Genomic DNA, 17,872 nt, shown 5'->3' on the forward strand with positions numbered 1-17,872 from the left:
AATAATCATTGGCCATTGATCATAAAGTTTCATTACTAACTTTGAACTCTTACTTTACTGGTGTTATTAAAGGTCTCCACAAAAACAATAGGATATGTGTGTGTATTTACATATATGTGTATATATGTGTGTATATTTATACACACATTTATATATATACACACATATATAAAAAGAGACTTATTATAAGGAATAATAAATGGTTCATGTGATCATGGAGGCTAATTAAGCCCCAAAATCCTTCAACTTGGCAAGCTGGACACCTAGGAGAGCTAAGCCAGTGGTGTAGTTCCAGTCTAAAAAGGCTGGCGGGCTTGAGACCCAGGAAGAGCTGATGTTTCGTTTGAGCCTGAAGGTAGGAAAAAGCCAATGTCCCGGTTCAAAGGCAGTCAGGCAAGAGGACTTCTCTTAGTATTTATTTTGCCATTCATTCATGTGCCTTGTTTTACCAGCTAGTGGATAAGCAACTTGAGGCCAGGGACCACCTGTCATGCTTGCTTGCTTACCGTCCATAAATCCTTGAATAGGACTTAAGTGTAATGGGTGTATCTGCATACTTTATAAAACTGTAACGTTTTAGAGCTGGATAGGGTCTTTGAGGTTATCTTGTTTCAGAGTTGGGGAATCAAGAACAGCTTTAAAATGGGAAAATTAGTAATATACCTCTTTCCTTGGTTATTAGAAGAGTAAGATGAGCTAATATAATGTGTGTGAAAAGTTAGGTGTCCTATTAATTAAAACTTTTTTTTTTTTTTTTGGCTTAGAGCATGAATCAAAATAGTTTACAAAAGTCTTTTTATGTGATAAATTAGACAATATTTCTGGGTGGAAATCCCCTTTTCTTTCTCTTTCTCATATTCAAATGTATGTTCAAAATGTCCATGTTCAAATGTATCTCCAGATTTGAGATCATACCATCATTTCCTCAAAGCATATTATCTGATGGTTAAATTTGCTGATTTGTATAAAATATCCCAATTAGGTATACATCATCAAGTGGTAGGTTTAGCTTTTGGGCATGCCTATATTGAAGTGGCAGATTGAGGCTATAGAGGTTGAGGTTACAGTATCTATTTTTTTTTTATTTTTTTTTAACGTTTATTTATTTTTGAGACAGAGAGAGACAGAGCATAAACGGGGGAGGGTCAGAGAGAGAGGGAGAGACAGAATTTGAAACAGGCTCCAGGCTCTGAGCGGTCAGCACAGAGCCCGATGCGGGGCTCGAACTCACAGACTGTGAGATCATGACCTGAGCCGAAGTCGGATGCTTAACCGACTGAGCCACCCAGGTGCCCCACAGTATCTATTTTTTTTAATGTTTGTTTATTTTTGAGAGGGAGAGAACACAAGCCGGGGAGGGACAGGGACGGAGAGAGAGGGAGACAGAGGATCCGAGGCGGGCTCTGCACTGACAGCAGCAAGCCCTATGTGCATCCTGAACTCAGGAACCATGAGATCATGACCTGAGTCAAAGTCGGACACTCGACTGATTGAGCCACCCAGGCACCCCAAGGTTACAGTATCTGAAGACTGAAGTACTTTATTTGAATTTAAATACTCTTTTTTAGAAGTCTCCAGTTATGGGAACCGGTATTGATTATTTTCAAATGTTTTTATTTAATTTTTTCTTTCCTAGATTTTCTTGTAATCACATCTACCAAAGCCTTCAAGATGGTACTAGCAGACCTTGGAAGAAAAATAACATCAGCATTACGCTCATTGAGCAATGCCACCATTATCAATGAAGAGGTATGTAAAATATGTGAAATGCATGTGATAGCACATCATTACTAGCATTGGGGAGGTGAATTATTAGTAATCTCTCTGTTTATATTTGTTCTGTTGTAGATTTAATCATTGTAGGTAAACACTTAAAACTGAAGACACTAGTTAGTGTCTTTTATTGAGTTGACCATCTTACTGTTTAACTTGCTATAAAGAATTATAAAAAAAGAAACAACAACAACAACAAACCGAACCTTCACTAACATGTAAAAATGACATACATTTTATGTTTTAAAAAAGGGCTTAGGTCTGGAGATACACTTTTGCTTTGTCTCTTGACATAGGCCTAAAACTTCATTGTCCTGCTTCTTTTTTCTTGGCTAGGCATGTGTGTGTGTCTCACCTTTTTCTCTTTGACTTCTACTTAGCATTCTTGTTAAAGGCTAGTATTTTTATTTTGTCTACTTTGATTCATTTTCTCTGAAATCTTCACTCAGTTGTTTTAGAGATTTTGTAAGCTGATTCCTTGTATGGTGTCTGAAATACTCTTCCTCCTGGCTTTCTTGTTTTAAGTTTAAAATATGTCTTTCTGGGGGTGTCTGGGTGGCTCAGAAATTTGAGCATCCAACTCTTGATTTCAGCTCAGGTCATGGTCCCAGGGTCTCAGGACCCCCTGTTGGCTCCATGCAGAGTGTGTTAGTCGTTTTGATCATAGAGAGAAGATTCTCTCTCTCTTTCACCCTCCCTCTCTGTCTCCTCTTCTGCCCCCCTTTCTCTCTAAAATAAAAAAATATATATTAAAAAAAATTCTTAAAATATTTCTTTCTTTTTCCCCCCATGTCTTGTGTCTTAATGATTTGTCAATTGAAAAAAGATGAGAGTCCACAAGTGTACTTTATATTTTGTGGTACCAATGGGAGAGTACTGAATTTGGTTTTAGAAGACCTTGTTTAGTGACCTACTTAGTAGCTTGTGATAGAAATTTGGGCAAGTCAACTTCAGACTCTTTAATGTATAAAATAAGAAAAAAGCACTTACCTTATAAGGTGGTTTTAAGGATCAAATGAAATAATAGATGAAAAGTACTTTCTAACTTGGAAGTTTGAAAAAAAAATTCTTTTTTTTTTAATTAAAAAAAATTTTAATTCCAGTGTGGTTAACAAACAGTGCTATATTAGTTCAATACAGTGTATAATACAGTGATTCAGTATTTCTGTACATTACTCAGTGCTCACTGGGAAGAAATTCTAATGCAGAATTTATTATCAATATTTTAATAAGCTAATGGAATTGAATAATTTTGGGACCATCTTTGAATTTAGCTAGTCCAGCCTCTTAGTTAACAGCAACAGAAAGTCAGTTTCACATGTTTATTTATTGGAAGAACCAAGATTAGTGTCTTTTTTCTAATTCCTCATCCAGTGCTTTTTCTAATAATTAAAACCATTGTTTAGTCTTTGGAATTCAGAATAAATAAAACAACAGCTTTCAAAACAGTTTTCCCTATTGTGTAACCTTTATGCTGTTTATGTTTATAGTGGAGGAAAAAAAGAAACCAGGGAAAAGAGCTTAGTGGGAAATAGAGTTAAAGCTACTGCTTGAATTAGCAAACTTCTCTGTTCCTAGTACTGTGCTGCTAGGGAATTAACAAGAAGAAATCCCTCTAATGAAAGATCAGTTCCATTTTTATCAGGCCCTTTTAGTGAGAGATAGATCTGATAAGCCTCTGTAGGATGTACGAAGTGAGTTGAAGATGGGAATTCATTCAAGAAGATTTGAGGGACTACATTTTTTTTTAAAGATTTTATGTTTGAGTCATCTCTGTACCCAGTGTGGAGCTCAAACCCACAGCCTGAGATTGAGCATCACACCGTCCACTGACTGAGCCAGCCAGGTGCCCCAAGGAATACATTTTTGCTGGCACCAGGGATTTGGCAGTGACAGAATAGACTACAGAATCCCTGCCCTCATGGAGCTTACAGTTTAGTGTGTAAACACTTATTTACATGAGCAACAAAGGCCTCACCTTTTTTAAGACTTTATACTTTGTGACCTTTTAACTGGCCTTGTAACTCAGCAAATATATGATAGTTTTTTTTTTATTTTTTTTCAATGTTTATTTATTTTGAGAGACAGAGTGTGGGTGGGGGAGGGGCAGAGAGAGAGAGAGTGAAAGAGAGAGAAACCCAAGCAGGCTCCCAGCATAGAGCCTGATGCATGGCTCAAACTCACAAACCATGAGATCATGACCTGAACCAAAATCAAGTGGGGCGGTTAACCAACTGAACCACCCAGGTGCCCTGATAGTGAGTTATCAATGGAGGATAGTTTTCTTTTCAACTTTGTTCCTCTGCTCTGAGTGGAAATAGTAAGACTGCTAGGTCAGACTTGGTTATTTTTTGTTGTTGTTCTTATATTTTCCTCCATGGTAGTGCAATTAAGCAGATATAGTGAATATAAAGTGCTGTGTATCAGCCACAGGTGTTCAATAGCAGCATCTCTTGCGTAGTAACTTTCTTTGGCTTAAAGAAAAAGTCTTTACTACTGTTACGTTAATATAGGAATAAAATTGTGATAATATTTGGTTGAATAAAACTAAATAGAATGTCTTATTTTGACAACATGATTAGACATTTGATAAAATGCTCTTTCTAAGGCTAATTGAAAAACTTTTTTTCCTATAATAGTGTAGTATTATTTTTATTAAGTTATGGTAATATATGATGAGTAATCAGCCATTGTTTTTATAAGATTGAAATGATACACGGGGAGTGTTAAACTTTTTGGGGGGGTTGTGTTAAATTTTTATGTATTTATTTATTTGCAGGTATTAAATGCTATGCTAAAAGAAGTATGTACAGCATTATTGGAAGCAGATGTTAATATTAAACTAGTGAAGCAACTAAGAGAAAATGTAAAGTAAGTTAAATTAATCAGGTAAAAAGCAGGCAAAACTGAATTTAGTTTACTGAGATGAGGAGCTAACCAGAAAAGTCTGCTATATCAAGAAATGTTTCTGCTTTAAGCATTTGAAAAGAATAGAACTCATATGTTGCAAGACTGTATTTATAGTATGTTTCCGTAATGATGTTTCAAAGAATAAACTACATGTGGCTTTCATTTAATTATGGATTTCTTTCCATTGTACTCCTTTATTTGGATGGATTCAATCATATACAGTATAGTATTTCAATATAAAAGCCTTTTAACAATTCTTCATACAAAAGTGGTGCCAGTTTATCCTTTTCAGGCTTAAGATGACATTAATGAGCTTCCTTCATTATTGGAGAATTGTATTCATTTCTTGTTCTCCTTTTTGATTTTCTGTCTGTATTTGAATGAAGGAGTAATGTGTGTCATCTCAGTTACTGTGTTCACTGGGAAAGGCACTGACTGCGGCAGGGCTCATAGAGTAATACAGGCACCTCAGTTAATTTCTTGAATCCTTGCCCTTGTCATGTCCAGGCCATCTTTCCTTTTCATACTGTTAGACTGGGTAATGAATGTAGAACTGCTGGCATTCACACATTTAGAATTAGAGAAATTAATCCTATTTTTTGCTGGGTGTAAAGATGTATAAAGTATATATGTAAAAATAAGTAAATAAAATTAATACTTTGTGGTGATATGAGGACAAATTAATATTTAGACTTAAAAAAAAAAAACCTTGAAAAACTAACCAGTCTTGCGTCTAATATTTCCTGATCAGTTTTTTAGGAATAGACTTATAAATCTGTGGTAATTATATGCATGTTAATCAGAGGGCTACTAATGTGAATGATTGAATATTTTTACATTCTCTGGAGCAGAAACTTTTTTTCAGAACGTCTTAACTGGCTTTTCTCTCCTACCCACAAATAACCATCATCATGAAGGTCTGCTATTGATCTTGAAGAGATGGCATCTGGTCTTAACAAAAGAAAAATGATTCAGCACGCTGTATTTAAAGAACTTGTGAAGGTAAGAGTATATCAGGATTGTGCTGTGATTCTCTGTAGACCTCAGTGGGTAAAAATACATTAGCACTGCGAACAAGAATATTATTTCAGAATACTTACTTACATTTTTATAGAATATTCATCTGTATTAAAAATATTAATGGAAAGATTACTAATTTTTCTAAAGGGGCCTATTTTTATTACTGACTTTTCTGAATACAAAGTTCTGAGTATAGATATGAAAGGCCAGTACTATTCCTGCAACAATTCCCAAAGCCAGGTTACAAAAAGTAAAACTTCACTACAGATTAATGGATGGAAGGGCCTCTCTTGAGTTTATCCTCTTTAGCATCAGGTTTTACCTTATTGGTCTTACTTTTGTATGGAAAGTCACTCTTGACAAGTCTTCTTTTCTGAACTGTTCATTGTTTACAGAATTCCCTTTGAAAAGACCAAATATCCCAACTCTTGCTTAGATTATGAGCAATTGGTGAAATTTTATTTTGCAAGTGGTAAATATAGCCTATTACTTTGTATCACCTTAGAACTGATTTTGCTTCCGTTGTCATGAAAATTATGGTGAGAATCTTAGAGCTTTAAAAAATATGTATGGGTCTTGGGGCACTTGGGTGACTCAATCAGTTAAGCATCTGACTCTTGATTTTGGCTCAGGTCATGGTCTCATGGTTGGGAGATTGAGCCCCATTGGGCACCATGCTGTGCATGGCGTCTGCTTAAGATTCTGTTTTTCTCTCTTTCCCCCCGACCCCTACTCCTTCTGCTCCTCTTGTGCTCTCTGTCTGTCTCTCTCTCACTCTCACTCTCTCTCACTTTCTCAAAAAAAAAAAAAAAAAAAAGAAAAAATAGGGGCACTTGGGTGGCTCAGTTGGTTGAACGTTCAACTTCAGCTCAGGTAATGATCTCACAGTCCGTGGGTTCAAGCCCCGTTTTGGACTCTGTGCTGACAGCTCAGAGCCTGGAGCCTGCTTTGGATTCTGTGTCTCCCTCTCTCTTTGCCCTTCCCCTGCTTGTGCTCTGTCTCTCTCTCTCAAAAATAAACATTAAAAAAAACAGATATAGGTTCAGTGGTAGGGGGAGAAAAGGAAGGAACTATAAAAACTTTTTTTAAAGCAACAGATGTCTGCTAGTGGTCTTCTAGTATTTTTCCATTTATTGTGTGAGTAGTTTCATTTATTCCTTTGGTTTCTTATAGACTAATAAATAAAAAAAGAAATTCAGACGTAAATGAGGTCAGAGAATTTATCCAGTCATGCTTCTTCATTTGTAGTTGAGAAAAGTGAGACAGCTAGTTAGTGGCAAACCCAGGTCTGATCTCTAAACTCTGTAGGATTCCTCACATTATTTCCAGTTTGCTTTTTATCTAGAATCTAAAATAGAAAATTTGCCTCTGTAGGCAAAATAGGGAAATAGTCAAGTTTTATGGGAATGGTAGGATTATGGTTGCCTTTTATACCAAAGTGCCTTTAAATTATTTTTACAATTTAGAAGTTGTGGTGATAGGGGTTTTGAATGTAAGTATATGTTAACCCAATCTTATTAATTTATTTCTGGTACATAGCTTGTAGACCCTGGAGTTAAAGCATGGACACCCACTAAAGGAAAACAGAATGTGATCATGTTTGTTGGATTGCAAGGGAGTGGTAAAACAACAACATGTTCAAAGGTAAATTATACTTAGTTTTAAAAAAAGTCATGGAACATATATGTTTATATATATCAAGTTTTATGTTAAAGCCAGGCTAGAATGCTCGCTTTACAATTTTGTGTTATTTGATGTATCTTATTATTTTTTTGTAATAGCTTTTTGTACGGTAAGAAGAAGGAATCCCAGAGTCTCCCTTGTGATTGCTTTTTATAAGAATCGTAGACTTCTACATAGCTATCCTGTTTCTTTTACCAAAGAGACTGTTCCTGTACTTTAAGGACATGAGGATATGATTTTTGGAGAAGAGAACATGGAAAGTTTAGCTTATCTCCTGTGGTTCCAGGCTCTCTTTTCACAGTGTCCCCCCCCCCCCAACATAATCATAGACCTTTATTTTGCATATCCTTCTACTAATTTTTAATTCATTATACCACCTGTTTCTTCAGAATTAAATGCCTCAAGTTTTTTACCGGATTTTGTTTCACAAGCCTCAACTATGTTATAGTCTATAAAAAAAGAAAAAAGGATTATTTCTTAGAGGATTCTATTATTATTTATTTTTACTTAACATTAATAGTAGTTAGTATTTTTCACTATGGTAATGTATTGCTTGATCATTTTATGTCCTTTGAATGTTACTGTATGGCAGTTAGAATTTAAACTCTTTAGCAAATTCGCCATGTTCAAAAATGTAGGAGTGCCTGGGTGGCTCAGTCAGTTGAGGGACTGACTTCGGCTCACGTCATGATCTCATGGTTTGTGGGTTTGAGCCCTGCGTCGGGCTCTGTGCTGACAGCTCAGGGCCTGCAGCCTGCTTCGGATTCTGTGTCTCCCTCTCTCTCTGCCCCTCCCCCACTCATGCTCTGTCTCTTTCTCTGTCTCAGAAATAAACATTTAAAAAAAAGTAATAGTGGTGTGTGTATATAAATATAAATATATATATGTATATATATATATATATATATAATGGAATGTTTGCTGTGTTCAAAAATGTAATAATAGTGGTGTGTGTATATATGTATATATATTATATATGTAATATATAATATATATATTATATATAATAGAATATAATATATATAATGAAATGTTATGGAATGGAATATATACATATGTGTGTGTGTGTGTGTATAATGGAATGTTACTCGGCCATAAAAAAGAATGAAATCTTGCCATTTGAAATGATATGGATGGGGGTGCCTGGGTGGCTTAGTCGAAGTGTCCAACTTCAGCTCAGGTCATGATCTCAAGGTTCTTGAGCTCGAGCCCTGCGTCAGGCTCTGTGTTGACAGAGCCTGGAGCCTGCTTTGGATTCTGTGTCTCCCTCTCTCTCTGTCCCTCTTGCACTCTGTCTTTCTCTCTCTCTCAAAAATAAACATCAAAAAAATTAATGAAATGACATGAGTGGAGCTAGAGAGTATTATGCTAAGTGAAATAAGTCAGAGAAAGACAAATACCATATGATTTCACTCATGTGTGGAATTTAAGAAACAAAACAAATGTGAGCAAGGGGAAAAAGAAAAGAGAGACAAAGAAACAGACTCTTAGGGTGCCTGGGTGGCTCAGTCGTTTAAGTGTCCAACTCTTGATTTTGGCTTGGGTCATGATCTCATGATTTGTGAGATTGAGCCCCGTGTCAGGCTCTGCACTGACAGTGCGGAGCCTGCTTGGAATTCTACCTTTCTCTCTCCCTCTCTCTCTGCCCCTCCCCTGCTCACGCTCGCTCTCTCTCTCTCTCTCTCTCTCTCTCTCAAAAATAAACTTAAAGAAAAAAGAAACAGACTCTTTAAACTATAGAGAACAAACTGATGGTTATCAGAGGGGAGGTAGGTGGGGTGATGGGCAAAATAGGTGATGGGGATTAAGGAATGTGCTTGCTGTGATGAGCACCGGGTGTTGTATGGAAGTGTTGAATCACTGTATTATACACCTGAAACTAATATTATACTGGTAACTAACTGAAATTAAAATTAAAACTGTTAAAAATGTAATACTACTACTCTCAGGAGAATATGAGCAGTTTTACTTCAATCCTTAAGTAAATAACAAGAGTAAACAAAAGTATTTTGTGTATAATAATTTGTATTTATTGATACTGTATTTTTTAAATCTTATTTTCCCAGTTAGCATATTATTACCAGAGGAAAGGTTGGAAGACCTGTTTGATATGTGCAGACACATTCAGAGCAGGTAATGTGTTGAAATTTGAAAACCGTTCTCTGTAATTTTTATTTTCAAGTCTGAGAACTCATTAATTCTTTATTTTATAGGAGCTTTTGACCAACTAAAACAGAATGCTACCAAAGCAAGAATTCCATTCTATGGAAGGTGGGTTTCTGGTTTTTATTTTGATATTCATCTCTTCTCTAAGTTTTTATTTTATGCCATCTTGTGACATTTTTAATATTTACTTAGAAGTTTAAATCTTTCTGGAACTAAGTAGGGTATAATTAATAAATTATCCCTTATTATTGTACCATGACTCTTCTGATCCAGCCTTATAGATCAGAGTGGACATTATTTACTTCATAATTCTGCCTGTATTTACCATCCTGCCTTGCATGCCTTCTGACTTGGTTCCCTATTCCTGTTGTTTCTTTTAAGACCTATCTGAAGCATTCCTCGATTAAATACACACTGGTTAATTCCATACTGTTTCTTTAGTACATAATTTTAAAAAGTTGTGTTTGAACATCTTAAAATAGCTTATAATTTGTCATTAACTCAGAGATTCTGATCATTGCTGTCCTTCATTTGATACAGTAGTTCAGGTAGGTAGTTTATACATGTTAGAATGATTGATGAAAAAAATCAAGTCTAGATTGATTTTAGGACTTTGAGAGGATAGCATTTTTTTAACATTATTAATGTAAATGGTTTATTATACCCTTAGAAAGAAAGTTTAAAGAAGCTAAACTTTGAAGTAATTAAATGAATGATATCATTTTGTTAGTCACTGCCTTCTACTTTTTGGCTGGCCAGAAATGCGAACGAACTTTCGCTTTCCATGTATTCTTTATTTAAATTTTTTTCCTTTCAGTTTTATTTATTTATTTATTTATTTATTTATTTATTTATTTATTTTTATTAAATTTTTTTTTTAACGTTTATTTATTTTTGAAACAGAGAAAGACAGAGCATGAATGGGGGAGGGTCAGAGAGAGAGGGAGACACAGAATCTGAAACAGGCTCCAGGCTCTGAGCGGTCAGCACAGAGCCCGACGCAGGGCTCGAACTCACAGACTGTGAGATCATGACCTGAGCTGAAGTCGGCCGCTTAACCGACTGAGCCACCCAGACGCCCCTCCTTTCAGTTTTTTTATGATAATGTCTTACAGGTAGATTAAAGAATAATGTTAGGAATTTTATCTTTTTAGGATAAGAATGCTTTCTAATATAGATTTAAAAATCAAGGGATAAGAAAATCAAGGAATAGTAAAATTTTATCTTTAGGGTTCAAAATTTGTAAACAATTTAGCTGATAATTACTTGAACTATTGGCCAAAGCCAAACCATTTTCTTTTAAAGTTTATCTTTTTTTTTTTTTTTTTGCGAGGGAGGGGAGGGACAGAAAGGAAGAGAGAAAGAGAATCCCAAGTAGGCGCCACATGGTCAGCACGTGGGACTCAAACTCACAAACCGTGAGATTTCACCTGAGCTGAAATCAGGGGTCAGACGCTTAAATGGCTGAGCCACCCAGGCGCCCTTACTTATTTATTTTGTGAGAGAGAGGGTGTACGAGCACGTGTGAGCATGAACAGGGGAGGAGGCAGAGAGAGGGAGAGAAAGTGCATGCAGGAGAATCCCAAGCAGGCTCTACATGGTCAGCACAGAGCCTGATGCAGGGCTCAAACTCACAAACTTTGAGATCATGACCTGAGCCAAAATCAAGAGTTGGATGCTTAACTGACTGAGCTACCCACGGACCCCCAAAGCCAGAGCATTTTTAAACAGTTATCTCAATACCATTTATTAAATAATCTCTCCTTTGCTCATGTAAACTTAAGAAACATCATGTATGTGTGGAGTAAAGTATTAGTGTATCATTGTTTCCTCTGGGAGGACTGAAGGGAGTGAGACTGAGAAAGAATTTGAACTGCATCTCTGCTGTTAAATTTACATATTAGCATTTATTTTAGGGGGTGGTACATGTAGGACTGTTTGTTATTTTATCATTTGTTCTGTGTTAAAAAAAAAAACTATTTCACATAAAACTTTTAAAGAAGTGAAAGCCCTAACAGTTTCACTTCCTAGTTACCAGTTTTTAGTGTGTCCACCTGTGCTTTTTTTCTATGTCAGTACAAACAACCACACAGAAAGATAATTTGAAATTGAAATGGAGTGTTACAGTGCTTTGTACCTTGATTGTTGTGGTAGTGGTTATATGTAAATTTGTCAAAACTCATCAAAATGAACATTTAAAATAGTGCATCTTCCTGTGTATCAGTAGACCACTGTAGAGTTGATTACAAGTGGGATCTTTTTTTTAATTACAAATGAGATCTTATGACCAGATTGTGATTAGTCTTAGGAGGGAGTGTGGTGCTGGTTATTGTTTTTTGATCTGGGTGTGTTTGCTTTGTGAAAATTCACTGAGTTTATAATTTGTGCAGCTTTTCTATATATATATTATACTTCGTTAACACATTTACAAAAAAAATGGGATCTTAATAATTCTGGAATAGATAATATACTATTTAATGTAATTCTTTTTTATGACATTTTTTTCAACATTCTCTTGCCTAGTCTCACCTGCTTATTTTCCTAGATTAAATTTTGAAATTCCTTATTAAGTTCCAAAAAGAAAAATCTCTCTTAAGATTTTGATTGGAAGTACATTGAAACCAATTAATCAACTTAGTGAAGAGTTGACATCTTTACTGTATTTGTATAGTTAGCTTAGAAACCTACTATGTCATTTTTGCTTTAAAAACTTATGTCCTTAAATATAGTAATTTTCTTCATTTAAATCTCACACATATTTTTATCAAATGCCTTCATACCTGATTTTTATTGTTAATTTAGGGGGAAAACTTTTTTTAACATATGTCCTTTCATCTGACAGTATTGATCTGTATAAGAAGTTGCCGCTACTGAAAACAGTGCAAATTAAAATGGGATTTCATTTCTTTTTTTTTTTTCTTTAATTTAAATGTTTATTTATTTTTGAGATGGAGAGAGAGAGAGAGAGAGAGAGAGGGATAGAGGGAGATGGAGGATCTGAAGTGGGCTTTGTGCTGGCAGCAGAGAGCCCAACGCTGGGCTTGAACTCATGAACTGTGAGATCACAGCCTAAGCCAAAGTCAGACATTTAATTGATTGAGCCACCCAGGAGCCCTGGGATTTCATTTCTTGATTTTCAAGTTGAAAAGAGTTTTGAGAATTGTGAAAATGTAGTGAAATAGGAATGAAATTAAAATTTTATGGAAGACATTTTCCTCTTAGGAGCCAAAAGCCTACCATCAAATGTAATAACATTCAGGAGTACCAGAAGAAGAGAGAGAAAAGGGGCCAGGAAATTTATTTGAGGAAGTAATAGCTGAAAACTTCCCTAATCTGGGGAAGGAAACAGACATCCACATCCAAGAGGCACAGAGAACTTCCATCCAAATCAACAAAGAAGAAACAAAAAGCCTAAATTATCATATCATTTGATACAAATTCAAGCTGTAAGAATATGTCATCACAATTTCAAAGAAACAACATTATGAACTCTTCATATTGACTATGGTTTTAATACCAAGAAATTGAAAAAACCTCAGATGACCAACAATAGGGCATTTATTCAAGAAATGATTGCATAGCCATATGATGGAATGCTATATAGCCTAAAAGTCATGTTTTACAAGAATAATGGTTTTATAAAATGCTTAAGAAAGGGTGTTAAATGGGAAAACGTGTGAAACACTAACTCAGTCATTTATTTAAGAAAATATAAAAAGTATCTGAGGAAAACACATTCAGAGAAGACATGTGGCAGAATCACATAGAATTTTGTGATTGGAAAACTGGATATTGCTTGATGATACTCTAGAAGTGGTTTGCTATTTTTATTTTTCTTTTGTTTGCTATTTTTAATATTTATTAGATATTGTTATTCTAAATTGCAGTTGTGATCATTATGACTTTTTCAGAATGCATTAAAGGTGTAGAAACAGTTTCCAAATTATTAGTATTCATAAGTTTTGCTCTTGTGGTTGTTGTTAAATCATTTGTCCTTGTTAAATAGCTATACAGAAATGGATCCTGTTATCATTGCCTCTGAAGGAGTGGACAAATTCAAAAATGAAAATTTTGAAATTATTATTGTTGATACAAGTGGCCGCCATAAACAGGAAGACTCTTTGTTTGAAGAAATGCTTCAAGTCGCTAATGCTATAGTAAGTAGCTTTCAATTTAATAACATTGTAAGGACTTTGGTTAACTTAATTGCAAAACCTGACTGAATTTATGATCCATGTAAATTTATAAGTTATTTTTTGCCTGTATGATAGATTCCAAGTAATTTATTTCTATTCTGGGTACGTATATCTGTATGGTAAGGACTTAATTTTCTCTAACTAGGTATGAAATTTTCATAAGTAAGTATCAAAAATTTCCTTTCTTACTTATCTTATTAGTATATATAAGAAAAAATAAGAAACAAAAGTTTAGAATTAACTTTTAATATCTGTTGAATTTCCTTTCTGTAAATTATTTAAATTGGGACATTTACCTGAGATGGATTTTGAAAGATTTTCAAAAAGAAGCACTTAAAAATGTTAATCATCATTTAGTGTCTCTTTAAAATTATGATGGAAATAATCTGGGGAGAAGAGGCGGTTTGTAAATAATCTGTAGCACATATTTTGCCCATGAACCCATGTTTTGCCATTGAAGAGTTGGCAGTAATTCTTTAGTTAATGGTTAATGCTAGTGAGGTTTTCTTTAGGCATGCCATTATTTTGACCTAGTTGAGCAGAGCTTAGGGAAAGAGCCTCACCTCTGTTTTATTAATATTGGTTTTAGTGCATACTCTTATATGTTTTTTCCTCTGATTTACTTTTGCTATTCCCTTTGCTTAGAATGTGATTCCTCCAGATCTTTGCATAACTTTTTTCCTCTTTATTCAGGTCACACTTTAGCTAAAATGTTACTACCTCCAGAGAGACCTCCCCTGGCTGCCCCACCTAAAGAAGCCTCCCACATCTCAAAACTCATATTCTCTATCTCGTTTTAATTATCGTACATCTTAAAGTTTACTTGCCCATTTATTATCTGTCTTCTCTGACTAGAATGCAAGTCTTATAAGGACTAGGATTTACATATTCATCTTTTTGTCTCAGGACCTAAATGGTGCCTAATACGTAGTATTCCCTCAGTAAATATTTACTGATTGAATGAATAATTATTTATAATAAATATTTTTCTATAGCTTCTAATGATGAAATTTGCTTAAGAGCAGGAAAAATACGTATTGTTTTCATTTAAATTTTCTAGCAACCTGATAACATTGTTTATGTGATGGATGCCTCCATTGGGCAGGCTTGTGAAGCCCAGGCAAAGGCTTTTAAAGATAAAGTAGATGTAGCCTCGGTCATAGTGACAAAACTTGATGGGCATGCAAAAGGAGGTGGTGCACTCAGTGCGTAAGTATCATTGATGCTGTTGTCCTAAGTCTTGGGCTTGTGTGTGTGTGTGTATGAGTGTATTTATGGGTTTCTTTTTGATCATTAAAAATATATTCAAGGCAGGGCACCAGGGTGGCTTAGTCGGTTGAGCTTCCAACTTTGGCTCAGGTCATGATCTCACAGTCCGGGAGTTCAAGCCCTGCATCGGGCTCTGTGCTGTCAGTTGAGAGCCTGGAGCTTGCTTCAGATTCTGTCTCCCTCTCTGTCTGCCCCTCCCCCACTCATGCTCTATCAAAAAATGAATAAACGCTAAAAAAATTTTTTTTTAAATATATTCAAGGGGCCCCTGGACAGCTCGGTCAATTAAGCACCCGACTCTTGATTTTGGCTTGGGACATGATCTCGCAGTTCATGGGACTGAGCACCGTGTCAGGCTCTGTGCTGACAGTACAAAGCCTACATGGGATTCTCTCTCTCCTTCTCTCTGCCCCTCCCTGCCTCCAAAGTAAATAAATAAACATTTAAGAAAATAAAATATATTTAAATAATTTTATTTAATAAATTATTTAAATTATTTAATTTAAATTATTTATTTAATAAACTCAAATTTAAATAATTAAAAATAAAATAAAAATATATTCCAATAGTGGACTTAATATGGTCTATAAAAGAAGTTTAAATTGAAACAGAATTTTGGAGTCTTTCTGGTATAGTTCCGTTTTAATAGGTGAAAAGAAATTTGAACTGTGTACCTTTGTCTAAATACTCTGTAATCTGCTAGAAATTTGTTTGCCTTTTTGAGATTATTTTATGTTTTCTTTTTCTTTGCAGAGTTGCTGCCACAAAAAGTCCAATTATTTTCATTGGTACAGGGGAACACATAGATGACTTTGAACCTTTCAAAACACAGCCTTTCATCAGCAAGCTTCTTGGTATGTACATTGGTAGGGGATATAGAAAAATCTCCGAAAAATAGCATAGATCTTTGGGATGGATTAGGATTTTAACCCTGCCCTCTCATTGACTAGTTCAGGAAAACCATTACCTTCCGTGATATATCTCCCTCACCTGTAAAAAGTAAGGGTGATGGTTTTCTGCTTCTTGTGGTTAGAGTGGTAGAATGAGCCACTCAATGGAAAATTCTTAGGAAAAGTTTTAGAGCACAATACAAAAATATGTGGTTGTGGTAATAGCAGGGGTAATGGCAGTAAAACTTTTTTACTAGGTAATAGAGTTAGCATGGGATTTGGAACCCTGCGCTGGAGTCCCTGCTTTGTCACTCTAGGTTCAGTTTTCTCACCTGTAAAGTATGGTAGGAATATCTGACCTGCTATCTCACATGGTTATTATCTATGTGCATGTATTTTGTATAATGTAAAGCAGCATATGCTATTGTTAATTTTTCTTTTTTTGGGTCTTGTAGGTATGGGTGACATTGAAGGACTGATAGATAAAGTCAATGAGTTGAAGTTGGATGACAATGAAGCGCTTATCGAGAAGTTGAAACATGGTATATGAGTAGCAAAAAGCATTTGCTCTCAGATGTCTTCCCATGATTTCTTTTTGATAAAGCTACTGTTAATTTGTTTGAAATGATAAATCTCTTATTAAAGTTAGTTCTTCAAATGTTTATTTTCTACATGATTTGTATGCAAATCATTTTAAATCTCAGATATGTGAGCAGTTGTAGAATTGAGTATTTTTATTTTCTTTCTTGTAATCAAATTGCCTTAAAATTAAAATTGAAATGGAGTTTCTTGAAGTAAAACAGGTTAAATATAGGTTAGAACACTCTTCTAAACTGTTTACTTCTAAATTAAGTGTGTGTATATATGTGTGTGTGTGTATATTATTTACATTATAAAATATAAGGAAATTTAAAAGAATGAGATTAATAAACACTTTTTTTGACTCCACATTAAAGACCATTCTTATAGAGAATATATGTTGTGATTAAGAACTCAATCAAGTTCTTAAATCTATCATACCTGAATTTATATCTGATCTATTTTCAGCTGTATAACCTTTTCAAATTACTTAACCTTAATTTCCTTACCTGTAAAAAGTAGGTAGTACTAAGTATCTTCCTCATGGAGTTGTGAAGATTAAATCAGCTGATATATATAAAATGTCTAACACATCAGAAGCATTCAACATATACTATTATTGACCATTCTGTTTTTCTCAAAATGATCTTACTTTTAGTTTCCATGGTCACATACTATCCTGCCTCTTTCCTCTTTCTCACTCATGTTGTCAGTTACCCATGCCTTTATTCCTGTTTTAAATACTGGTGTTTTTCAGGGATCATGCTAGATCATCTTCTTTCTCTGGAGCTTCAGACTCCTATCTGTATGTTTATTCGACCATTCTTGGATGTTCTGTAGACACTTCAAATTCAGCATATCCATATCTTCCCATCCTAACTTCCCACCCCCTTGTTACCATCAATGAATGTTAACATCATTTGTCTTATTGCCAGAGTTAGGAACTTGAGTATGGTCATGGACTCTCTTATTTCTTCCTCACCATGCCCGTTACTTTTCAGTCAGTCAGCTTGTCCTACTGATTTTACCTCCTGTCTTCATTCCATTCCCTTCTCCAGCTCCAGTAATTATGCAAGTTTACCTCTTGCCCGGATTGTCTATTCTGTCTTTTATCAGATCTTCCTGTTTCTTGGATTCTTCCCCTTGGATCTATTTTTTATACTGCAGCCAAAATGATCTTTCAAAAATGCAAGTCTGATCCTACCACTGCCTTTCTCAAAATCTTTCAGTGGCTTCCCCTTGCCCTTAGAATGTTTTTACATGAGTCTACCATCAAGCTGGCTGGCTGGCTCAGTTGGAGGACCATGCAACTTGATCTTGGGTTTGTGAGCTTGAGCCCCATGTTGGGTATAGAGATTACTTAAAAATAAAATCCTTAAAAAAAAA

At 35.1% G+C, this 17,872-nt stretch overlaps 1 protein-coding gene across 3 annotated transcripts in view; it reads left to right on the plus strand.

Annotated features, from left to right (window-relative positions):
- Positions 1-17,872, plus strand: part of SRP54 (signal recognition particle 54) — a 39,963-nt gene that overhangs the window by 9,085 nt on the left and 13,006 nt on the right. For all 3 annotated transcript variants that reach the window (XM_003987538.6, XM_003987537.6, XM_006932802.5), the window contains 10 exons: positions 1,637-1,749; positions 4,553-4,644; positions 5,601-5,685; positions 7,243-7,347; positions 9,453-9,519; positions 9,600-9,657; positions 13,559-13,709; positions 14,809-14,957; positions 15,771-15,871; positions 16,363-16,449. In XM_003987538.6, the coding sequence (XP_003987587.1) occupies positions 1,637-1,749; positions 4,553-4,644; positions 5,601-5,685; positions 7,243-7,347; positions 9,453-9,519; positions 9,600-9,657; positions 13,559-13,709; positions 14,809-14,957; positions 15,771-15,871; positions 16,363-16,449 (1,008 nt within the window). The remainder of the gene's footprint in view (positions 1-1,636; positions 1,750-4,552; positions 4,645-5,600; positions 5,686-7,242; positions 7,348-9,452; positions 9,520-9,599; positions 9,658-13,558; positions 13,710-14,808; positions 14,958-15,770; positions 15,872-16,362; positions 16,450-17,872) is intronic.

This window comes from Felis catus, chromosome B3, assembly GCF_018350175.1.
Source record: "Felis catus isolate Fca126 chromosome B3, F.catus_Fca126_mat1.0, whole genome shotgun sequence".
NCBI classification, from domain to species: domain Eukaryota; kingdom Metazoa; phylum Chordata; class Mammalia; order Carnivora; family Felidae; genus Felis; species Felis catus.